Raw genomic sequence first — 24,757 nt, 5'->3', positions numbered from 1 at the left:
AGTGCCTTTACCTGCTGAGCCATCTCACTGGCCTGTATAGTTACTCTTTCTTAATGTGCTTTTGTTTTGAGATATGGTCTCATGTAGCCCAGGCTGGCCTTAAACTCACTATGTAGCTAGGGATGGTCTTGAACTCCTGATAATCTTGCCTCCACCTCCCAAGTGCTGGGATTACAGGTGTGGGTCACCACTGATGGCTTTGTGGATTCGATCTAGTTATTTTTTTCTACCTTTGCTACTGGTGATCAATTTCTAAAGCTCCCTTGAAAACATTTCCCTAGACTTATTCCCTGTTGATGAAATTTATTTATTTTATGTTTGTATGGGTGTGAGTGAAAGCGTGTGCATGTGTATGTATGTGTGTGTGTGTGTGTGTGTGTATGTGTGTGTGTGTGTGAGAGAGAGAGACAGACAGACAGACAGACAGACAGACACAGACACACAGAGAGACAGAGAGACAGGGATCACTCCTGTACCCACGCATGAACTTGTGTGCCTTGGTGCACGTTATGTTTGGAGGTCAGAAGACAACTTTGTAGAGTTCTGCCCTTCCACCATATGGGCTCTGGGGATAAACATATGTCAGCAGGCTTGGTGGTACTTTCTCAGGCTGAGCCATCTCACCAGTCCCCATGGGTTAGTTTTATATAAGCTGTCCCTATGTCTCCAGCTCCCTCTGTTATCTTGCTCCTTTGTGCAATTTCCTTACCATCCTGGCCAACACCTACCCTCCTCTATCTGACCTGGTTCAGGGCCATGCTCACAGCTCATCTCCCCCTTGCATAGGCAGGGCAGTTTGCAGTGAGCAAGGCTTGGAGACACTCCTCTCATTTCCTGTCCCAGGAGCTTCTCTTCCTCACTGCAGTTGCTGCAGCCATAGGCTAGATTGAGGGACCACAGAGTTATCCAATCACCAATGCAAGACCCTCTTCCCCCAGCAGGGCTAGGAGGCTGAGAGTGATGAAATCCCACCAGTGTGGCTGCACTGTGCTCAGCAGGAACCTGCGATAAGGTGTCTGACAGTTAAAAGAGCAGCCTTTTGAGGTTGAGAGGCTGGGAGCCTGCAGGAAGTGACTTGGTGCCAAGCCGATGTAGCTTAGTTCGGCACCCGTTCTGACAGAGAAGTTGCATCTGGCACTGCTGAAAATGTCCAGAGAGTGTATCAAACCTCAGACAGGAGGGCCACAGAGCCAGAGCCTGAGTCCAGGTGGGCAGTATGGGGCCTTGGCTTCAGGTAACTGTCTGCCTCCCTCCACATCTGCCTCCTGGAGCCTGCCCCGCTGGAGAGCGTACTTGGCTGCAGCTGTTCTCTGTTACGTCAACCTTCTGAACTACATGAACTGGTTCATCATCCCAGGTGAGGATGGGAGGGGTAGCCTGGGGCAGCCGCTTCAGTAATCCCCATTCTACAACCCCACGACTGTGTATCCTTGGTGGCTTTCTTCCCAACACTTTCTTCTCTAGGAGCACATCTCTGGTGGTTTCACCCCAGTGAGTGGTCTCCAGCCTCTTCTGAATGGTCTCAAGCCAGAGTGGGGGCACAATGTGTGTCGGCGCAGGGGTGCTAGTAAGTAGATGGGATTGTGCTCTGGAGCAAAGGCATTGGGATAAGGAGAGAGCTGCAGGCAAGGTTATGGAAGGCAGGGCAGCTTGGCCCAGCTCCCAAGTGAGAATGGCTCTCCCTGCACTGTTTCTGGGGCAGCCGGCTGCTGGCCTACCTTGCACAGTTTGCCTTTCTTCTTGTAGGAGACAGGGTACAACCTGCTGTTCTGTCTCTCACTTGCACACTCCTTTGTGACTGGGCTCTGCTTGCTTTTCTCATCTGGTCCCCCATTCATCCCTTCATCAGTTCATACTCAGCCCTTTCTTTAAAAAAAAACAAAGCAGTGTGTAAGGATGTGTGTGCACACGTGCGTGTGTGTGTGCGTGTGTGTGTGTATGTGTGTGTGTATGTATGTGTGCCTGTATGTGTGTATGTGTGTGTGCCTGTGTGTGTGTATGTGTGTGCCTGTGTGTGCCTGTGTGTGCCTGTGTGCCCATGTGTGCCCGTGTGTGCCCGTTTGTGCCCGTGTGTGCCTGTGTGTGCCTGTGTGTGTGTATGTGTGTGTGCCTGTGTGTGCCTGTGTGTGTATGTGTGTATGTGTGTATATGTGTGTGTATGTGTGTGTGCCCGTGTGTGCCTGTGTGTGCCTGTGTGTGTATATGTGTGTGTACCTGTGTTTGCCTGTGTGTGCCTGTGTTTGCCTGTGTGTGCCCGTGTGTGCCCATTTGTGTATGTGTGTGCCTGTGTGTGTATATGTGTGTGTACCTGTGTTTGCCTGTGTGTGCCTGTGTGTGCCCATGTGTGCCCGTGTGTGCCTGTTTGTGTATGTGTGTGCCCGTGTGTGCCTGTGTGTGCCCGTGTGTGCCCGTGTGTGCCTGTTTGTGTATGTGTGTGCCCGTGTGTGCCCGTGTGTGCCTGTTTGTGTATGTGTGTGCCTGTGTGTGTATATGTGTGTGTACCTGTGTTTGCCTGTGTGTGCCCGTGTGTGCCCGTGTGTGCCTGTTTGTGTATGTGTGTGCCCGTGTGTGCCCGTGTGTGCCTGTTTGTGTATGTGTGTGCCCGTGTGTGCGTGCTCTTCCACCTTCATCTGACTTTCAGAGGTTGAACTGAGGTTTCCGAGCTTGATCAGCAAGCGCCTTCACAAACTGAGCCCTCTTGCCAGCCCTCATTTCTTTTTGGAGGCAGGGCCTCATGTAGCTCAGACTAGACTCAAACTCACTATGTAACTAAAGATAATCTTGAACTACTGATGTGCCTGCCTTCACCTCCCTAGGGCTAAGATTGCAGGTTTGCCACCACAATGGTTTATGAAGTTCTAGGGATTGAACCCAGGGTCTTTGTGCATGCTGGGTAAGCACTCTACTAACTAACCGAGGTCCCCAGCCTCTTTTCTTTGTTTGTTTTTGAGACAGGGTCTTAAGTAAGACCAGGTTGGTTTTGAACTCACTGTGTAGTTGAAAATGATCTGAAACTCCCAGTCCTCCTGCCTTTGTCCCCTAAATGCTGAGATTACAGGTGCTACCATGCCTAGCCGATTTTTCATCATCCACTTGTTCCAGGTTGAGCACTGAGAGCAGGAGCACTGAGAGCAGGAACAATGAGAGAAGGAGCACTGAGAGCAGGAGCACTAAGAGCAGGAGCACTGTGAGAAGGAGCACTGAGAGCAGGAGCACTGAGAGCAGGAGCACTGTGAGCAGGAGCACTGAGAGCAGGAGCACTGAGAGCAGGAGCACTGAGAGAAGGAGCACTGTGAGCAGGAGCACTGAGAGCAGGAGCACTGAGAGCAGGAGCACTGTGAGAAGGAGAACTGAGAGCAGGAGCACTGAGAGCAGGAGCACTGTGAGCAGGAGCACTGTGAGAAGGAGCACTGAGAGCAGGAGCACTGAGAGCAGGAGCACTGTGAGCAGGAGCACTGAGAGCAGGAGCACTGAGAGCAGGAGCACTGAGAGCAGGAGCACTAAGAGCAGGAGCACTGAGAGCAGGAGCACTAAGAGCAGGAGCACTAAGAGCAGGAGCACTGTGAGAAGGAGCACTGTGAGAAGGAGCACTGAGAGCAGGAGCACTGAGAGCAGGAGCACTAAGAGCAGGAGCACTGAGAGCAGGAGCACTGAGAGCAGGAGCACTGTGAGCAGGAGCACTGAGAGCAGGAGCACTGTGAGAAGGAGCACTGAGAGCAGGAGCACTAAGAGCAGGAGCACTAAGAGCAGGAGCACTGAGAGCAGGAGCACTGAGAGCAGGAGCACTGAGAGCAGGAGCACTGTGAGAAGGAGCACTGAGAGCAGGAGCACTGTGAGCAGGAGCCTCTGGTAGGACCCAGGAGAAATTCAGACATGTAGTTCCTTCTGCAGGGACAACTGACTTAGAGAGCACAGAGAGATGCTTATCAATAATGACCATGCAAGGCAGAGAGGCAAACAATGGTGCAAATGAGGGGGCTCAGGCAGGCTGGGAAGCCTAGGCGAGTAACTGCCACTGCTGACCATGACCAAAGCCATCAGTAATGTAGCCGGGAGCCTCTGTGGAATGAATGGGAGTCTGGGGTCTGCAGATATTACCAGAGCAGGGCTGTATCTTTGAGGAACTCAGAGGGGCACAGAACATGTGCCCAGCTTGGTCTGAAGTGAGATAGAGTGGGGAGGTGCCAGCAGGGCATCCCTGAGGATGAATGACTGTAGAACTCATACATGGGGAGCATTTGGCCGGGGCCTTGGAGACTGAGATGACTGGAAGGACAGAGATCAGAGACGTGTCAACCAAGGCAGGTGAGTGTGCTGATCGGAAGGGTCAAGAGGGGGAGAAAGCGGAGTATTTGGCGCAAGATCACAGGCTTTTTGAATGCCAGCCTGGGAGCTCATAATTTCTGGTCCAGGCAGTGGGGAACCATGGGAGAAAACCATGGGAGACCATAATAGGATTTGGGACCTTGAAAGATGCAAGATGAGCTGGAAAGGTCAGTTCAGAGGCTACCAAGGGGATCAGGCTGAAGGTAAGGAGGAACCTGAGTATGGGTTGAGGGGCTTGGAGGAATGGGATGGGAGGAAGGCCAGGGCTGCTAGGAAGTGTTATTGTGTTACTATTGGGTGTTACTTCAGAGCCTTACCTGTATCCAGTTCTTTTTCTGCTCTGGGGCCCCCAGCAGGGCTGTCAGACTCTGAGACCCTGAGGTCTGCCTGCCATGTCACTTCCCCTTTGGAACTTCCACTAGCTGTGGTCACTGTGAGGACTGAAGACTTGGAGAAGTGAAACCATGTGGGGACTCTTGGCGACTGTTGTTGGGGCCAGGCAGTGATGCGGCAGCTAAGATTCTCCTGTGGAAACAGCACCAGGGTTGTAAAGACTGGGAGATAAGAGGCTGGCTTCATTAATCCTTGCCCTTGGGCTACCCACAAGGTTGACAAGGTCACAGGACACAGGTCAAGGGGACTCTTCTAAAAATGGAAAATGAGTTCGCTCAGAGGACTTCCAGGGAGCTGTTTTTCTTGCTAACTCACTTTGTATATTTTCCTTTTTCTCCAATGACTACACCATCTGGTGTTGTTAAAAGATGAAAAACGACTGAGGGTGTAACTCGGTGCTTGTTCAGCATGCATGGGGCCCTGGGATCTATCCCCAGCACCCCATAAAACCAGCGTGCTGGCACACACCCGTAATCCTAGTACTTGGGATAGTCAGGAATATCGGCAGTTCAAGGTCATCCTTGACTACATAGAGAGTTTAAGGCCAGCTTGGGCTAGGTGAGGTTGTTTTTCCCCCTCAGGATGATAACAATGATTTTTTTTTAAGGTAAAAAGGATGCACAGTTGTGTATGCTTGTGTGTTATGTGAGTAGGCTCAAACAAAGTGAACAAACTCTCCTACTCTCTGGCTGCTAGATAACAGCGGATGGATGTAGGGCTTCCTGTGGGAGGGGCAGTCTGAAGGGTCCTGTGTGGGATCATTTTTCCCCCTTCTGTGATGCTGGAAGTGGGAGCTGCCTCTGTCCAGTCCCTGTGACTCCCATTCATGCTGGACAATCTTGGGCAGCCGGAGTCTGCGTATCGGGACAGAAACGGTCCCCTCCCCACTTTTTAAACCAGGGTGGGGGTGTTGCGTAACTTAGGCTGGCTGTGAAGTCTACGCTGGCACTCTAGCCCCGATTGCTGAGGTACCATGCCTGGCTTTTGTGTGTATTCCACATGGGCATGTTTCTGTTTTGGTTTTGGTTTTGGCTGCTGTTGCTGTGTGGTTGGCCCAGCTGCCATGTCTCGTGCTGTGTGTACTGCTCATTGGGGCCTGTCCCAATCTCAGAAGAAGCAGCCTCAGAGGCCAGCTTGGTCGGGCTACTTCCCATCTTATAACCCTCTCCATTTGTCCCCAGGAGTGTTACTGGATGTCCAGAAGTATTTTCACATCAGTGACAGCCATGCTGGTTTGCTGCAGACAGGTAAGGAACCAGTCCTGGACCTGGAGCGAGAACCTTTTGTCATAGTTTGGCGGGTTCTGTGGCTGGCTCCAGCCCCTGAGTCTTTGTCAGGAGACAGCTGGGGGTTGAACAGGCCCTTGAGCTGGAGTCAGCTGCAGGACGCAGTCGAGGGAGACAGGCTGGGAAAAGCTCCTGAGTGTTCCTGGTTCTCTTCCTGCTTTTAGCTCAGCTGAGTATTCCACAGAGAAACAGGAAACCCCAGTGTGTGCTTTTCTCTCACAGAGCTAAGAAATCTGACTGAAAGGGTACTAATAGACAGGCAGACAGAAGACCTTGGTTCTCAGGTGGCCTCAGAAAGGCCACAGAGAACCTACTAATGCGGCACCAGGGAGCTCGAATGGATGGTTTATGGGATCATTAAACACAGGCTAACCTTCCATGAAAGCCTGGGTGAATGCAGACCTATTTGTATGCACACACAAGGGCACACATGGTCACAGCACATGGCACCTCGTGGGTGCAGGGTCTTCTCTGGAACCTGTCCCCCTACAGATATCCACTGTCATGCTGTTTTGCAGCAGGTTCTCAAACTAGGTGCAAGGACACCACCCCCACCCCAGGGAACACTGGAAGATTTTCTATGGGCTGTGCGAACGGTCCTAAGAAACCTACTCCATTCTGCCTGTCATTTCCCTAACATGATCAGTCTGGAAGAACCACACCTGGAGGGTGGCTCCCCTTTGCTGTTGTCTCGCACCCCTACCCCCGCTTCAGTACACTCCTCTGTCTAGTGCCTGAAGCGGGAAGAGGCACCACATTCATGTGCTCCTCTCTGTTAAACTCAGGGTACCATGCACAGGGAGTTGCTAAGGCTTCCGCAGGGAGGCCTGGGGTGCAGAGAACTCCTTCATAGACACGCTCTGCACTCTTCCCACCGAGCCACTCACCTCTGGCAAGGAGCCAAGCCTTATCTAGCCAGTTCTTTTCGTGACCGTCTGCTACTTATCTATGAATTCAACTTCAGAAATGAGATCCTGGTCTCTGAGATAGGTATTAATACCCTGCTTTTGACTGTAAAAAGACGGCAAACCAGTCACCAGTTTCCCCACAGTCTGATTTGACGGGTTAGTTTGGCAAAGCAGGGCTGACTTTCCCACTTGGGTTTCACAGCCAGTCTTTCCTATAAACTGAACTCCATCTGCCCCTTAGAGTGCTTGATGGAAATTCTGTTTACAGAAATAAAGTCATCCTTCAGTATCTTCTGGGGATCCGTTCCAGGACCCCTACTGCTGCCAGTCTGAGAAGGCTTAAGAGTTCCAGGCCAGTCTGGCCTACTTAATGAGTTCTAGGCCAACCAGTATTACATAGTGAGACAGATCCTGTCTAAAATAAAACAGTAGAGTCTGGGTGCAGCGGCTCACGCCTTTTATCCAGGCACCCAGGAAGCAGAGACAGGTGACTTTGAGGCCAGTCTGGTGTGCAGAGTGAGTTTTGAAGCAGCTAGGACTATGTACAGAGACTTTGTCTTTAAAAAAAAAAAAAGCGTAATGTTTACAGCTCCCCTAGTACATCTTCCTCTAAATTCAGGTCATCTCCAGATGGCTCAGGATACCTAATACAGATCTTCATAAGTTATTGTCACAGTGTTTCATTTAGGGCCCAATAAAAAAGGAGGAATGTCTGTGTATGGTCAGCATGGATATAATTGATTTTTTTTTTAACTACTTGAACTTCAGATAAAAATGTTTTTATTTATTTATTTTTTATTAAAATGTATTTACATTTACTTTCTTTTGCTTTTTGAGACAAGTTTTCACTGTGTGTCATTGGCTGGCCTGTATTGAGCTTGTTAGTCTGAAGCTCATGGATATGCTCTTGCCTCTGCCTCCTGAGTGCTGGGATTAGCAGTGTGTATCACCATGCCTTGCTTTATTTTTAGAGATTTATTATTATCCTGTGTGTATGAATGTTTTGCTTATATGTGTGCCTGTGTGCTATGTACATGCCTGGTGCCTCTGGAGGTCAGAAGAAGGCACTGGATCCTCTGGAACTGGAGTTACAGACGTGAGCTGCCCGATGTGGGCGCTGGGAACTGGACTTGGGTCCTTTGCAAGAACAAGTGCTTGTAATCTGATTCACGTTTCGAAAAATTTTATTAACTCAGTTATTTTGAGATAAGGTCTCATGTAACTCACACCAACCTTGAACCACTGTGCAGCCAAGAATGACCTTGAACTGGGAGCTAGTGGCACACACCTTTAATCTCAGCACTCAGGAGGCAAAGGCAGGTGGATCTCTGAGTTCAAGACCAGCCCAGTCTACAGAGTGAGTTCCAGGACAGCCAGAGCTACAAAGAGAAACCCTGTCACACACACACACACACACACACACACACACACACACACACACACACAAACCCCACAAAACAAAACAAAACACCAAAACAAACAAAAAACAAAAAAACCCTTGAGGGGCTGGGGATTTAGCTCAGTGGTAGAGCGCTTACCTAGGAAGCGCAAAGCCCTGGGTTCGGTCCCCAGCTCAAAAAAAAAAAAAACAAAAACAAAACAAAAAAAAAAAAAACAAACCCTTGAACTCTTGTAGTTCCAAGCTGAGGCTACAGATGTACATTGTCATACCTGACTACTAAAATGTTTTTAAATGTCAACTTGAAGCATATGAAGAAGTGAGTGGTTCTAGAGGGAATGAAAACAACACAGATTTATGTTAACACCAGTGAATTGGAACTGGTGGCACACAGTTGTGGAGGCCATGAGTTCGAGGCCAGTCTGGCTACATAGTGGGCTCCAAGTCAAACAAGGCTGCATAGGGATACTCTGTCTCTAACAGAAGAAAACTAATAAAACATTGCCAGTACTGGGGGTAGTGTATGGAGGATGATGTATGGGGGATCTTGTGTGTGTGTGTGTGTGTGTGTGTGTGTGTGTGTGTGTGTGTGTGTATGGTTGTATGGGGGAGTGGTACATGGGAAGTGCTGTGTGTGGGGTAGTGAATGGGGGTGGTGTATGGGGAATGGTGTTTGAGGGTGGTGTTTGGGGGATGATGTATGAGGGTGGTGTGTATGGGATGGTGTATGGGGGATGTATGAGGGACAGTGTATGTAGGGTGGTGTATAGGGGTGGCATATGCAGGTTGGTTTATGGGGGTGGTGGTGTGGGTGGGTGGTGTGGGTGAGTGACATATGCAGGGTCGTGTATACTACAATCCCTGGGAGTTGGAGTCAGGAGGAAGAATCAAGGTCATTACCAGCTACATAGGGAGAAAGAGGTTACATGGGCCTCAGACCCCGTCTCAAAGAAAAATCAGTGAGATAACATTTGTTTTTATTAGACAACAAAAATGAAATTCTAGTTCATATCAAGTGGTGGCAAGAGTTCTAGCATGCACTTCTATGCAAGTGTAAATTGATACAGCCTATCTGGAGCCCTATTTTGGAAGTAGCTATTAAAATTTTAAACACCATCAACATCGGAGATCACTCTCTGTGGAGTATTAGGTTGAACCATATTAAATTACTGGTTTTATAGGTCAAAAGTGTCCTAATTTCCACAATTACATATTGCTTAACCAAGTTTTACAGCAGGTCATGGGAAAGTGGGAGGGACTAGGACCTGATCTGGGCCTTCACTGCGCTCAGGAACTGTCAATCACCTATGATTAGTGACTGAAGACCCAGTGTTAGACAGAGTCCTCTAAAGTCTTGGCCTTTTGATGGTGGATAAGGTGAAGGGTGGGGTGGGGTTCCAGGCCCCCATTTGTCTACCTGCTAGCTCTCCCAACCTGGAGGCCAGGACTCACCATCATCCTCCAAGGGAGAAGGAGATTTTATTTTAGACACAAAAGTCTTGCTTGAGTTTATCAATGGGCCACAATGCTGGGCAAACCCAGAGCCAGGTCTTTATTCTCATAGAAGAGCAAACACAACATAATAAATGCCTCGCCTTGTTTAGGTTCAGCCTTTACAAATGCTGTGATAGGCTGGAACGATGATTTATTGGTTAAAGGCATTGGCTGCTCTTCCAGAGGACACATGTTGTATCCCCAGAACACAACATGGCCATCTGTAACTTCAGTTCCAGGGGATCCCACACAATGGCCTTCAAGGACATTGCATACATGAGGCACACATACATGCAGGCAGGGAAAATACCCATGCACTCATAATAATAGAAGTTTTAAAAATTTAAGAGAAACATTTTGTCTTAGTTAGTTTTACTGTGGTGAACAGACACCATGACCAAGGCAACTCTTATAGGGACCACATTTAGTTGGGGCTGGCTTACAGGTTCAGAGGTTCAGTCATCAAGGTGGGAGCATGGCAGCATCCAGGTAAGCATGCTGTAGGAGTTGCTGAGAGTTCTACATCTTCATCTGAAGGCTGCCAGCAGAATACTCTCCTGCAGGCAGCTAGGTGGGTCTTAAAGCCCACCCTACTTAGACACACCTACTGCAGCAGGGCCACTCTTTCTAATAATACCACTTCCTGGGCCAAGCTTATACAAACCATAACATATTTTTATTACATTTAGTGTGTGAGTGAGTGAGTGTGTGTGTGTGTGTGTGTGTGTGTGTGTGTGCGCACGCGCGCACGCATGCATAAGACATAGTGTGTGTAGAGTTACAGCATAGTTTGCAGCTGCTTTTGTCCCTTCACCGCTTAGGCTCTGAGGATCAAACTCAGGTCTTTAGGTTCAGCTGGCCCCTTGTTTTTGTGGTTTTGGGACAAGGCAACTCAGGTTGCCCTTGAACTTTCGGTCCTTTTGTCTCAGCTTCCCGAGTCCTGGAATTACAAGCATGCACCACACCTGGCTTGATATGGTACAGAAGGGCTGGAGATGTGGTTCTCTTGGTAGGGTGCTTGCATAGGATGTACAAAGCCCTGGGTTCTATCTTCAGCACTGTCTACAAGCAGGGCGTGGTGGCACACTTTAGCACCGGCAATCAAGAGGTAGAGATGGGAGGATCAGAAGCTGCTGCAGACAGCATACTATGACAGGGACTGCCCGGAGCAGGCTGGGATGGAGACATCTCAGAAGCTGGCAGTAGCTCCTTGATGGTATCTGGGACCCTGAGAAGCAGGGGACACATCCCTCCAGGGGACCTGCCATCTGAAATAAGAGACTGCCTACAGTAAGCCAGGATGGAGACATCTCCGTAGCCTGCAGCAGCTCTTTGTAAAAAACAGTTGTTCCCATTTCTCCTGACCTTAGCCCTGGATAATGGCTGTATAGATCTTATTTGGCATGACTACTTTTCAGTTGGGCTTGGTGTGCATAATTATTCTATTATATCTGACTTTCCTATTTCTTTTTCCTTCTGCTCTGGTGAATTCTGTGAAACTAGATGTTCCTTGATGTGATGATTCTTAAACAATTAAAAATTGAGGCATGGGGCACAGCACAGCACAGTCCTAATGGTCCAGGTACAAGCTGTGTGTTCTCATCTCGGAAACAATGTAATAACTGCACAATGGTAGTTCCAGATTAATGCTTGACTTGCAAAGAAAGTTTGAAGAAATTATTAGAAAATGAATTAGAGCCAACATTGGGACCCTGAGAAAGGAAAAAAAAACTATTGAAGTTATGAAATAAGTTTTGCACAATGTTTAAGAGTGGTACCTGGATAAGGAAGTATAGAATGCATAAAATTATATACTAGTAAAACTACGTCAAAACACTGGGACCCTTAGGAGAGTCATTGTGTGCAATATGCAGAAATAGAAAGCTAGTGGAATTACTGAGTTAAGGGTTAACTTGATTCTTTCTGGACTGCCTGGCAGCTTTGCCCATGTCATTTATCATTAGAGATTCACAGGAAAATGCAAGTAGCTGACCCCAGAGCTCTGAGCTCTGAAGTATAATAAGTCAAAAGTTAAACTTTAAATAATAATAAGTTTGCAATTATTATTTTGGCCACAGGCCTGGGAAGGGGAAGCTTGAAACTTTGGGGAACAATTGTAATTCTTAGTTCTTTGTGGGATGTGGTTATTCTTTTGAATTTGATTTGGCAATGATTATACAATGTCTTTTTTTCTACCTGCTTCTGGAGTATCAATAAAAGACTGGGGCAAGAAAAAGGCAAGAGAGTGAGTGGAGAGCGAGTGAGGTGAGAGTGAGGTGAATGTCGAGTGAGTGGAGAGAGTGTGAGAGAGACAGTGTGAGAAGAGAGAGTGTGTGTGGGTGTGTGCATGGTAGAGAGAGCAAGAGAGTGAGAGAGAATGTGAAGAGTGAGTGAAGAGAGAATGTCAGGTGCATGTGAAAAGTGTGTGTGTGTGTGTGTGTGGTGTTTGTGTGGTGTGTGTGTGTGTGGTGTGTGAGGTGTGTGTGTGTGAGTGTGTGTGTGTGAGGTGTGTGTGAAGTGTGTGTGTGTGAAAGGAGAGTGTGTGTGGTGTTTGTGTGGTGTGTGTGTGGTATGTGAGGTGTGTGTGTGTGTGTGTGTGTGTGTGTGAGTGAAAGGGGAATGCACAGAGGTGCGTAGGGGTGTGGGAGTTCGAGAAGAGAAAAGTGCACAGGAGAAAAGCAGAGGGCACAGGAGAATGAAGAATGTGTGCAGCCTCAATCTGAGAGAGAGAGAGAGAGAGAGAGAGAGAGAGAGAGAGAGAGAGAGAGAGAGAGAGAGAGAGAAGCTTTAAGCCTTGAAAAATTGCCTGTCAGTTTGTACCTGAAAAGTAGTCTGAGAACTCCAATCCTGTGCCGAGGCTGGACCCCGACATTAAGCTCAAGGTTATCCTTGGCCAGATAACAAGTTCAAGGCCATCCTGAGATTCAGGAGATCTTGGTTTAGGCACGTACCAAGGCACACCAGCTCCTCCACAGCCTCCTGCACCCTCTCTGGTTTGGAGTCTATGTGCTTATTTCAGGTTCCCCTCTGCTGGTCCCTATCCCCTTCCCTAGCAAAAGATGTGTGAATGACAAGTCAGATCAATTCCCATACCCAACCTCACAGAAGCCATGTATTCTTGCAAATCCAGAAGACTGGCATTCACTCCGTGTGGTGGCTCTATGTCCCTTTATGAAGACTGAGGGAGAATGTCAGCTTCCCAAGACATGCTCAGAGGCCACACAGCAAGATGAGGCAGTGCTGTACTCTGGGCTATGGACTGTATGATGGACTGGGAGTATAAGACAACTTTATATCTCTTCTTTCTTGTGTTCTGGGCCCAGTGCCAAGGTGCCAGCTTGTGGCATCTTCGCCAGGCCTCTTCCTTGAGCCAGTAGGGCTGTCTGCCCAGCCACCCTCTTGGAGGTTCCAGGCTGCCTCTTGTGTGTCTCCTTCAGTCTTCATCGGCTGCCTGCTGGTGTCTGCACCTGTGTTTGGCTACCTGGGTGACCGATACAGCCGCAAGGCCATACTGAGCTTCGGGGTCCTGCTGTGGTCGGGGGCTGGGCTCTCCAGCTCCTTCATCTCCTACCAGGTAGGGTCCACATCCCCGCCCAGTCCCTGGACCTTCCTCATCTGCTTCCTCCCTGATCCAGCTGTCTCGGAGCTTCCTTCTGGCCCAAGCCAGCTCAGGGACTGTACTGCCAGTGCAGGAGGGGAGCCTGTGGTACGGCCTCTAAGCCTGAGTAGAGAGGCCATTAGATGTGCTTTGTTGTCTCTGTTTTAATTTTTCTGAGACAGGGTCTCTCTATAGCACTGGCTGTCCTGGAAGGCACTATGTAGACTAAGCTGGTCTCAAACTCACAGAGACCTGCCTGCTTCTGCCTCCCGAGCATTGAATTTAAGGTGTGTGCCACTATGCCCTGCTGTTGTTTTTAAGACAGTGTCTCACTGTGTAGCTCTGGCTGGGTTGGTATATTCAAACTAGAAGAAGCTGGTCTTGGACTAAGCAGAAACCTGCCTATCTCACCTACCAGGTACTAAAACCAAAGGCATGAGGCATGTACCACCGTGATGTCTACCTAGTCCTTTAGACGTTCTCCCCCACCCCCACCCCCTTTTTTCTGGAGACAGAGTTTCTCTGTGTAGCTCTGGCTGTCTTGCTTTGTAGAGTAAAGCTGGCCTCAAACTCACAGACATCTGTCTGCCTCTTGAGTCTTGTGATTAAAGGCAGGCACCATTACATTCAACCTGTTAGACTTTCTTGACCAGGAGCTTTCTGGCCTTCCACTTCACTTCCCACTCTGGTGGGCTCTGTGGGGGCTGGGGGAAGTTGGTGTAATAGGTACCGTTTTAGGAAACTGTCCTGACTGCAAAGAGACCCAGAGGAAGGGTTCCACTGTGGGTCTGGGCAAGCAGTGGCTAGAAACACCAGTAAGGTTACCCATGTGACTTTGGGCATCTGGGGTTGGGAGAGGAGGGACACTTGCAGTCCTGGCTTGTGCCTCCTTCCCTATGGGCTTTTGTCATAAGGTCCCTTTTAGGCCCCCTGGACCTTCATCCCATGGGAGATCTCTGGATCTCAACATGGTCTTGTGTTGGCTTATCCAGTATTCCTGGCTCTTCTTCCTGTCCCGGGGGATCGTGGGTACCGGGGCAGCAAGCTATTCCACCATTGCACCCACCGTCCTGGGTGACCTCTTCGTGAAGGACCAGCGGACCTGTGCACTGGCTGTCTTTTACATCTTCATCCCTGTTGGAAGGTTGGTATCACTCCTGGACCCACTTCCCCAAGAGGTAAACTGAGGCTGAAGGAATCAGAACAGGAGCTGTGCTGAGCATAGGAGAGATCAAACCAGGAGGGCTGGGATCTTCTGCCATTGCTCTTTCCCTCCCTATCACTGTGTCTCTGAGCCTGTTTCCTTGGCTGAATCCATGGGAACAGTGCTGCCCCTCAATGGGCTATGGGAGGTTAGCGATGATGACTGCTCCTGACTCTCAGCACACTCCTGGAAGAGTGAGAAGAGACAGTGTGGGCCACTGGGGAGGGCAGCTCTGGGAGACTAGTGAGGAAGTGTGCTTCACAGCCCTACAGGGAGGCCCCTGAGCTCTGACCCTCTTTTCCTGACTGAATCTGGGCTGGGCTTTGGACACTAGGGGGTGGGGTTGGTGGTAGGATATGCCCATCCTTATATGGTGGGAATGGCCTAGGGTCTGGGCTAGGAGCCAGGGGTCACTAGGGGTCAGACCAAGGGCAACATAAAACTGAACCTTTTTCAGGGGATGGGCTCAGCGGCTGCAGAGAACTGTCTCCCTGGGCCCTGCCTTCTATCCCTCACTACTGTCTCTCTTGCCCACTGTTGCAGTGGTCTGGGCTATGTGCTGGGATCAACTGTGGCGGAGCTGACAGGGAACTGGCGTTGGGCCCTCCGAGTGAGTTTCACTTCCTTTTTGTCCCTACACTTACCCCCTGGGCTGACTGGGACTTTCCAGTCTCCTGTGGCCTTAGCCACTTGGCATAGTACCTGGCGCCATGGGGGGGGGGTGTTTGTTGCTGTCAAATTGTGGCCTCATGGGAAACATGGGCTATGGAAATTGTGACCTTGAGGTCAAATTCCAGCTGCTCAGTTTTTTGGCTGTGTGGCCTCAAACAAATTGTCTTCTGGTTTGGGGCCTCAGCTTCCCTTGTTGTAAAAGTTAAAGCTACCTATGGACTCTTAAGGATTATGGGCAAGAAGGAGAAAGTTCCAGGCCAGGCCAGGCTCTGAACAGCATTAAGAATTGGCATCTGGGGAGACTTGGAAGTGGAGTCAGGATAACTGGGAACATACCTGGGCAGCCCTTGGTTTACGGACCGCTCAGAAGAGGAACTGAGTGGCAGAGGGGCCTGGAGCTTGGTCCTGCATGCAGACCTCTGCTGAACTGTCATGGAAGGCAGAGATAGAAGCCTGAGGCAGGAGAAGGCTTCAAGGAATCTGGCCTGATTTGCCTTGAACAGGAGCCTTCCGGTGTTCTGAGCTGCGTGAAGCTGCCCCAGACTATGTAGTGAGATCCATGTCCTATGGGCAGGGGGGACAGGGGAGGGTGACAGGGTGGAACTGGTGTGGCAAGTGGAAGCCTGAGCCAAGAAAAGGGCTTGTGGTCTGAGTCCCAGTTCCAATCACCTTAGGCTCCCTGCTCTCAGTAGAGGAGAGTACGGACTGGGCAGGGGGACGATAATTGGGTACTAAGGAAATCAGACTGATTAGAGAGGCTATACGGTCTCTGTAAGAGTGAGGGCAAGCTCTATGGACAGCTCTACATATAGTCAGCACCTGAGAGCCAAGGTGAGACTAGAGGTCAGACCCAGTGGCCAGTCATCTCCTGTCTCTTAGGCTGTAGTAGATTTTGGTGCTGGCCCCACGGCCTTCCTTCCCTAGATCATGCCCTGCTTGGATGCTGTGGCCTTGGCTCTGCTCATCTTGCTGGTTCCAGACCTACCCCGAGGAGCAGCTGAGAAACAGGGAGAAGTGCCTGTGAGGGCTCCGAGGAGCAGCTGGTATGAGGATGTCAGATACTTGGGGAGAAAGTAAGTGTCCCTGGACTCCATTTCGAGGCCCAAGAAACCCCTGTCTGGTCCAACGACTCCAACCTCCATCTCTGACTCCATGGTTGTCTGATTGTCCATGGCCCTCTTCCTTCTGTGAGCTCCACTCTCTAACTGAAATGCTTCTTTGTGACTTGGTCCCCTCTGGATGTGGCAGAAGTGTGGCTGAGAGCAGGGCAGGCTGTGTGAGCCTTGCGCTGTGTTCCTTTATCCAGTGGATGTCTTTTTCCAGCCCCTCCTGCTACCCTAGGCTGCTGGAGTTTGTTGACCACCTCTTCAGGTTCCACAAGAGCAACATCAGCCCCTGTCTCAGGTCTCAAAGGGAAGCAGGCCTCACTGTACTCTTAGGCCTCATGAACACCGCAGCCTGGGACACGAGGGAGCTTGGATCGTTAGGAAGGCTGAACCCTGCATGCCTGGGGCAGTGCTGCTCAGGCACTTGCAGTCCTGGTCCTATCTTGACCTCAGCCAGGACACTTTCTCTTGCAGCTGGAGTTTTGTGTTTTCAACCCTTGGAGTGACAGCCATAGCGTTTGTGACTGGAGCTCTGGGCTTCTGGGCACCCAAGTTTCTGTTTGAAGCTCGCGTGGTCCATGGCCTACAGCTTCCCTGCTTCCAAGAGCAGTGCCACAGCCAGGACAGGTGAGGACAGTCTGGAGGGCACTGGCCTGGTTCATGGGACAGTTCTCAGGAGGCTTTGAGCCTGGGTTCAGTCTTTCAGGCAATCTGTGAAAACGGCTGAGCTTTGGATCTAAGGAACTTTGAATGAGCCTGCCATTGTGTGTGGCCACAGACATCTCCCTTGACTTTTCTGGGTGCTGGAATCCCTATCTTCCTACTTTTGTGGGTATTGAGGGGGTTCAGAAGGCATCAAAGGGAGAAAGGATATGAGGCTTCCGTGTGGCTTCAGGGGATGATTACCCTTTGTTCTTCCAGGAGCCCCAAGTCATTCTGTGAGGTCACCCCATTTTTTAGATTGCAAATTGAGGCACTGGAAAGATTCTTCATGTGTCTCATTTAGGGATGTTTGGGATGTGTTCATTTTTTCTCTGCCTTATAAGTGCATCTAGACACCCAGAAGATTTGCTGGTAGATGGGAGGGAAGGGTCTCACTCTCTCCTAGGGATGTCATTTCACTTCCTGCCTGGCCAGTCCTGTGGCTCTGCTGCACTCCTCTGCTAGCCCTACCACCTCTTGCCAGGTTCTCTAAGCCTCTTCTGATGGGAGTCAATAACATCTAGGCCTACCTCCCTTGTTTCCTCTCCTCCTTGATACCCCAAGTCCTTGCTCCCACCCCTGGTGACATGCTCTCTGTCCTGTATTTGTTGTTGTTGTTGTTGTCTTTGATCTTTTTTTTTTCTTCTTTTTTTCCGGAGCTGGGGACCGAACCCAGGGCCTTGCGTTTGCTAGGCAAGCGCTTTACCACTGAGCTAAATCCCCAACCCCGTTGTCTTTGATCTTGCCTGGCTGATTTCTTGGACTTTTAAATTAAAATTTCTGTATATGGGTATTTTGCTAGCTTGTTTATCTGTACACCACAAGCATACAGTGCCTGAGGAGGCCAGAAGAGGGCATCAGACTCCCAGAACTGGTGTTACAGATGTTTGTGATTGGTCATGTGGATGCTGAGAATCTGGTCCACTGCAAGAGCAGCCCGTGCTATTAAACACTGAGCATTTCTCTGCAGGCCCTCCTTGGACTTCTAAAGCTCTATCTTCCCCCCTCCTGGGCGCTTTGTTGGTCACACCAGCATCTGCTTCCTCTTCTCCAGCCACCTTTTTTTTTGACTCAGTTGTACTCCCTGGTGCCCAGAGGGAGCGTGCGTGGTTTCTAGGATACCTGTGCTTCTGCCCCAGTGGCACATCTGCCATAGTTTCCTTCCTTTTTCTTATCGTTATTAAACTTGTTTACTTTGCCATCCTGAGGGTTGAACCCAAGGCCTCATGTGCTCTTTGTGGTGAATTCTAGGTAAATGCTCCACTAATGAGGGACACTCTCAGCCTCTCACTGGCCGATTTTAGTCAAGGGCTCTATCACTCCTCCAGCTCCAAATGTCTGCTTCAGGCCTAATGCCAAACGTTTTACACTGAAGGCTTTCACATTGTCCCTGAATTACAAACGAGATGGAAGATCATATAGGTCAAGTGACGCGTCTAAGTCCATACAGTTAACAAGCAGTAGTCAGGGCTTAAATCTGTCTAAAGCTTCTGCTGCTCTGAAGCCTCCTGGCCTGTTGCCATTGAAGACTGCCTGGTGCTGTCAATGACTTGCACATCACACACACACACACACACACACACACACCCTGCACCCCAGCTGGCAGGGATTTCTGGTGTACAGGAGGTGCTCAGGGAAATCTTCTGAATAAATACATGGAGATGCGAGGTTTGCCTTTGTTCCCCTGAGTCATTGTCCTCTCTGGATGCAAAGACAGTTTCCTCTCTGCTCAGTTTCCACTCTGGTTTGATTCCCCTTCACACATCTGTGTGAGAAACTGGTGGATGTTATTTGTTTCTTGTGTTTAATACAATAAATGGCCCCACACTTAATGATCTAAAAAAAAAAAAAAACCAGAAATATGGGCCTGGGCTGGGGATGTGACTCAGGAGTAGAGAGCTTTCCTAGAGGGCATGAGGCCCTGCATTCAATTCCAGAATTGCACAAAGTCAGCACAGTGGCTCACGCCTTTAATCCTAGCACTTGGGAGGAGGAGGCAAGAGGATCCGGAATTTCAAGGGTGAAGCCTGCAAGATGGCTCAGTGAGGAAAGGCACGTGCCATCAAGACTGATGACCCGAAAACCTACAAAGTGGAAGGAGAGAACCGACTCCCACAAGTTGTCCCCTGACCTTCACTTGTGCACTATGGTACCACATACACACACACACACACACACACACACACACACACACACACACACATACACACACACACATACACACACACACACACACATACACACACATACATACATACATACACACATACATACATACACACATACATACATATACACACATACATAGATACTTATGATATATATGTGTATATATATGCATATATATATATATGGCTCAAGGTCATACTCAGCAATATAGGGAGTATGAGGCTAGCACAGGGTCTACAAAAACAAACAATCAAACAACAACAACAACAAAAAACAAAAACAGAAAGAAAGAAAAGAAAAGGGCATTTGATCTGATAGAGTGGATGCTCTGGGTTCCAGACCCAGTCCTAAAAAAAAAGACCCAATTTAAAAAAAACAGAAATTGCTGGACAGTGGTGTGCACCCCTTTAATCCCAGCACTTGGGAGGTAAAGGCTGGCAGATCTCTGAGTTCAAGGCCAGCCTGGTCTACAGAGAGAGTTTCAAGACAGCCAGGGCTGCACACAGAGTAACCGTGTCTCAGAAAACAAAAGCAAAAAGCCCAGAAATTAGTGTTGTGATTTTGGAGGTGGAGCTTCCAGTGGGCCCAAATCAAGGTGTCTGCAGGGTCATGTCCCCTTAGAGTTCTGTGGACATTTGGCTCTCCTAGGTCCTTGTGGGTGGAAGCCTTTCTTGGCCACAGCTCTCTAACCTCTGCCTTTAAGGGCACACAATACACCGCTTCTTTCTGGGATGGAGGTCACCCCAGTGACTACTTTCAGGGCTTACCTGACTAAGGGACGGTGGTCATTCTAGGCTAGGTCCTAATATCTGCAAAGTATGTTCTTCCTTAGAAGGTTCCAGAGATTGGAGTGCATAATGCAGGCAAAACACCCATACCCATAAGATAAAAATAAAATACAATAAAAAAAACCTGTTACTGTGCTGATATGTATGTGGAGACTTGAGAACAACTTGCTGTAGTCATTTCTCTCCTCTCTTTCCATCTCGTGAGTCATGAGGATCAAACTTAGATTACTAAGCTTGGCAGCAAGTCCCTTTACCTGCTGGGCCGTCTTGCCAGCCCACATGTCACATTCTTTCCCTGAATGTGGGTGCATGTGTGTATATGGAGGTCAAGAGTTAACCTCAGGGTCACAGCTCAGGAGCTGTCCACCTTGATTTCTAGACTGGGCTGGCTGGCCAGAAAACCTCACTGATCTGCCCCTCTCTGCTTCCCCAGTGCTGGGATTATAAATGCATGACATCGGGGCTGGAGAGATGGCTCAGCGGCAAATGCGTGACATCATCATGTCTGTCATGTATGCTAATGCTGGGGATTGAACTGAGGTCTTTGTGCTTGAGTAGCAAAGCACTTAACTGGCTGAGGCGTCCTCCTCAGCCCCCTTGGGGGTAGTAGTCGGGCCCTGGCCATTTCACATAACTGTAATTTTTGTGTCTGAGAAATGATATGACCAGGAGAGACAAGTATGTGTTGGGGCCACAGAGTTCCAGAGAATAGCGCAGAGCAAAGCAGAGAGGCTGGCCAGAAATCATGAGAGCGGCTCAGAGAACTCTGTCATTTGTGCAAAGGGGATGAGAGAGAGCAAGGCAGAGAGGCTGGCCAGAAATCATGAGAGCGGCTCAGAGAACTCTGTCATTTGTGCAAAGGGGATGAGAGACTGAGAGAGGAGGCTACAGGTCAGCAGGACCAGTCCTATAGGGCCGTCATATTGGGCAGGGGCTTGTAAAGAGGACACCAGAGAGCCACTGGAGGGCTGGGAGAGCCTTGTTGGATTTAGCTGTCAGAGTCCACAGCAGTCACTGTCTCAGTGAGACCTTGGAACTCTTTTTTTTTTAAAAAAACTTGAACGGAGTAGGAGGAGGATGGTGTCTGTGGATCCTGGCTCTGTGTCTAGTAGCTGTCTGATACTGGCCTTCTCCGTTCTCAGCCTTGCATCTCTCCATCTGGGAATCCTGGGAGGAAATCAGAGTTCATTTGCTTAACATGAATTAGGTGTGTTCTCAGCTCTGTAATCCCAGCACAGAGAGAAGGAAGGAAACCAAACCTGGTGGTCACTGCTTTTGAGGAATCTGCAGGGGCGGATAGTGCCACAGGGACCGATGGAAATAAAGCAGTCAGCCTGGGAACAGGGAGCAGTGTCCCCAGTGAGGGGGTATTTGTGGGAGTCGTGTGGATTGAGTAGGAGTTTGGAAAGCTTAGAAAGAAGCAAGCAAGGAAACAAGAAAGCTCCCACAGAGTGTTCCAGATGCACGAATGGAAGCACGCGCAGGTGTAGGGGGCAGGGGAAAAGAGCAGAGCTGGGGCCCGAGGACCAGGGAGCTGGTGTTTGAGAGCGACTGGAGGACTTGGTCCCAGTGTGGTTAGGAGCATAGTCCATCGTGTCTTAAGAAGCACTTTCTGAGGGCCCGTGTAGAGAGAGTCTCCATCAGAGCCAGATGGTGTTGAAGTAGGTACAAGAGTGGGTGGGAAAGGTAATGCTGTAGGTGATGCTTGGAAGGGATGTGGAGCCAGGGTGCAGAGAGATGTGATTGAACAGGGAATGTGTAGGCACAGTGATGCACACCTTGATTCCAGCATTCAGGAGGCAGAGGCAGGTGGATCTCTGTGAGTTAGAGGCCAGCCTGGTCTACAAGTGAGTTCCTAGGCTAGTCAAGTCATAGCAAGAGCCTATCTCAACAAACAAACAAACAAATCCCCAAATTAACAACAAAAATGGTGAATATATGTAATGCTCACACAAGAGCTATGAATCACGGAAGTCAGTCATCTAAGCAATGAGGATGGGTGGGACCCTAAAATGAAGATTTCTGAGTGGGGCTTTTAGAGTAGAAAGAGAGAGACGGTAACTGTGGATGTTCCTGGGTGGAGATTCCTACAAGGTTAATGGGCATTGGCTTTTTAGCTACAGTTCTGGGCTTGTTTCCTGCTGCATGGTACCAGATGATGTAACTGGGTTAGGTAACCTGGCCCAGAGGCAGGGATGGGATGCAGGTCTGACCCAGTCCTCTCTGCTCTTTCCTATCAGCCTGATTTTTGGGGCATTGACCGTGGCAACTGGTATTATTGGTGTCATGCTGGGAGCAGAGGCCTCAAGAAAGTACAAGAAGGTGAACCCCAGGGCTGAGCCCCTCATCTGTGCTTCTAGTCTGTTTGCCACAGCTCCTTGCCTCTACCTGGCTCTCATCTTGGCCTCACGGACCCTCCTGGCCTCCTATGTAAGTGAGGTCCCCTCTGGGAGTGGGTGGGAAGCCCTTGAGGACATCGGTGCACACCTGTGTCTTGGTGCTATTTGCACTGACCACTCCTTCCAGGTTACCTCTCCAGCTCCATTTCCCAGGAAGTACACAGAGGCTCACAGAGAGCTCCCTAGCAAACAGGCAGGGGCCAGATTCCTTCCCAAGCTCCTTTCCGGCTCTGGACTGAGTCCCTCTGGACTCCAGACCGACAATCTGGATAGAGATAGGGGTAGTTGTCCTCGGCTGTGCTGTGAACCTAGGAGGAATGTTCCCCAAGTTCTGGATGAGGAAGTTTGGTCATGGCTGATGCAAACCTTGCTTGAAGGACACTTATGGCCAATATAAGCTTTCCAGACCCTGGTCCCTATTCCGGTCCCTCCTGTGTTCCACATTCGGCCTGGGATTTTGCTAGTGTCTGTTCACAAAGGGCACTGTTCCTCTTCCGTGTGTCTGAAATCTTTCTTTCTGCAGTCAGAGTTCACCTCCAAAGTGTTTCCAAACTATCAAGCACCCTGTCCCAATTAATTCACTGTTCCTGCCCACCTACCCCATTCCTGTCCTGTCAAGTGGGAAGGGCTTGCTATTTCCGTGAGGATAATAGCAGCTTCGGCCCTGGGAGCTGGGCACAGTACCCTTGTCCATAGACCTCAGGCCCACTGAGTTGACCAGTCTCAGAGAGTAAATTGGTGATGATTTTTCTGTATTCTAACCAGTCCTGGTGACTGTTGTGGCCAGTCACATTTGAGAACTAAGAAGTCTGGTTCAACTTAAATCACAGCTTCCTCTCTGCCTCTGAGTCAGGCTGTTACTTAGGTCCAGAAAATTGCCCTGAAGAGAAGACCCCTGGTGTGCTCAAGCTCCTTGTCACGTTTCATGCCTTTTGTCATGGATACCACTTCTCCCCACGATTCTGACTCCTACAGGCCTGAGTGGATGGCAGAACAGACAAGGGTCACCTGGGAATAGGTTGTTTTCTGTCATTGCCTTCTGAGTGACAGGTATCCAGGTGCTAGAGTTGGGAACACTTTTGTGTTTTTTGAGTGGGCTCTGACCTTACTTACTTGAGGCAGGTGTGACCTCTCTCGCAGGACATGCCTGGCCTGTAGGCCATGCTAGGGCACCCCCATGACCTTCACGATTCCCCTGTATGCTGTCCTTTTAACCCACCTGGTCTCTCTCCTTTTCCCACACTGTACTCTGCTCCCTCTAGTACTCCACCCCAAGACCTTCCCAAGGGGATTCAGACCCCAGAGCCCATACTTCCTAATGCCAACTAACATGGGCAGGACAGTGGGGGCCCTTGAGGTGGCCTTAGTCTAGGAGAGTCTGAACTTAGGTATTCTGCTAAGGAGAAAGGCTGACTGGTTTCTTTCTGTCTTCATTTAAGAAAGGGTTCTCTCTCTCTCTCTCTCTCTCTCTCTCTCTCTCTCTCCCTCTCTCCCTCTCCCTCTCCCTCTCCCCCTCCCTGTCCCTTTCCCTCTCCCTTTCCCTCTCCCCCTCCCTGTCCCTTTCCCTCTCCCTTTCCCTCTCCCCCTCCCTGTCCCTTTCCCTGTCCCTTTCCCTGTCCCTTTCCCTGTCCCCCTCCCTGTCCCTTTCCCTCTCCCTTTCCCTCTTCCTTCTCCCTCTCCTCCCTCTCTCTCTTTCTCTCTCATTTTGAGACAGGGTTTCTTTGTGTAGCCTTAGCTGTCCTGGTACTTGCGCTGTAGACCAGGCTGGCCTTTAACTCATAGAGCTCTTCCTGCCTCTGCCTCCCGAGTGCTGGGCTTAAAGGCATGTGTAGTATCACTGCCTTCCAAGAAAAGTTCTCTTTCAAGAAATGTGCTATGGGCCAGTGAGATGGCTTAGTGTGTAAAGGAGCTTGCTGCCAAGCCTGCTGACCTGAGTTTGATCTTTGTAAACTTCTTGGTAGAGAGGGAACTAACTCCCTCGAGTTAGTCTCACTGTCATTTGTACACCATGCTAACTCTGTCTCTGTCTGTCTCTGTGTCTGTCTATCCGCCTGTCTCTCTCACATACACACACACGAACACATGCACACACGCATACACAAAGGCTCAGCAATGAAGAGCATTGGCTATTCTTCCAGAGGACCAGGGTTCAATTCCCAGCTCCCACATGGTGGTTCATAATCAACTATAACACTACACACAGGGGATTTGGCCTCCTAGGCCACCAACATGCACATGATGCACATACATGCAGACAAAACACCTCTATTAATAAAATACTTACATTTTTTAAAAGAAAGAGGAAAACAGTAA

The 24,757-nt window shown here is 49.6% G+C and overlaps 1 protein-coding gene across 4 annotated transcripts in view; it reads left to right on the top strand.

The window, feature by feature from the left end:
* The first annotated feature begins 760 nt into the window (after positions 1-760).
* Spns3 (sphingolipid transporter 3) overlaps positions 761-24,757 on the top strand; it is a 54,806-nt gene continuing 30,809 nt past the window's right edge. Inside the window, exons 1-8 of one of the 4 annotated variants that reach the window (XM_008767857.4) lie at positions 761-1,357; positions 5,901-5,966; positions 13,244-13,380; positions 14,397-14,548; positions 15,152-15,218; positions 16,205-16,353; positions 16,861-17,013; positions 22,286-22,475. In XM_008767857.4, coding sequence (XP_008766079.1) covers positions 1,147-1,357; positions 5,901-5,966; positions 13,244-13,380; positions 14,397-14,548; positions 15,152-15,218; positions 16,205-16,353; positions 16,861-17,013; positions 22,286-22,475 — 1,125 coding nt within the window. In that variant the 5' untranslated portion in view covers positions 761-1,146. The remainder of the gene's footprint in view (positions 1,358-5,900; positions 5,967-13,243; positions 13,381-14,396; positions 14,549-15,151; positions 15,219-16,204; positions 16,354-16,860; positions 17,014-22,285; positions 22,476-24,757) is intronic. The other 3 variants (XM_006246786.5, XM_063269633.1, NM_001109035.1) reach the window with 3 other exon arrangements.

Source organism: Rattus norvegicus, chromosome 10, assembly GCF_036323735.1.
Source record: "Rattus norvegicus strain BN/NHsdMcwi chromosome 10, GRCr8, whole genome shotgun sequence".
NCBI lineage: Eukaryota > Metazoa > Chordata > Mammalia > Rodentia > Muridae > Rattus > Rattus norvegicus.
The sequence above is the reverse complement of the archived record's forward strand: the minus strand, read 5'-3'. Positions and strand labels throughout refer to the sequence as shown.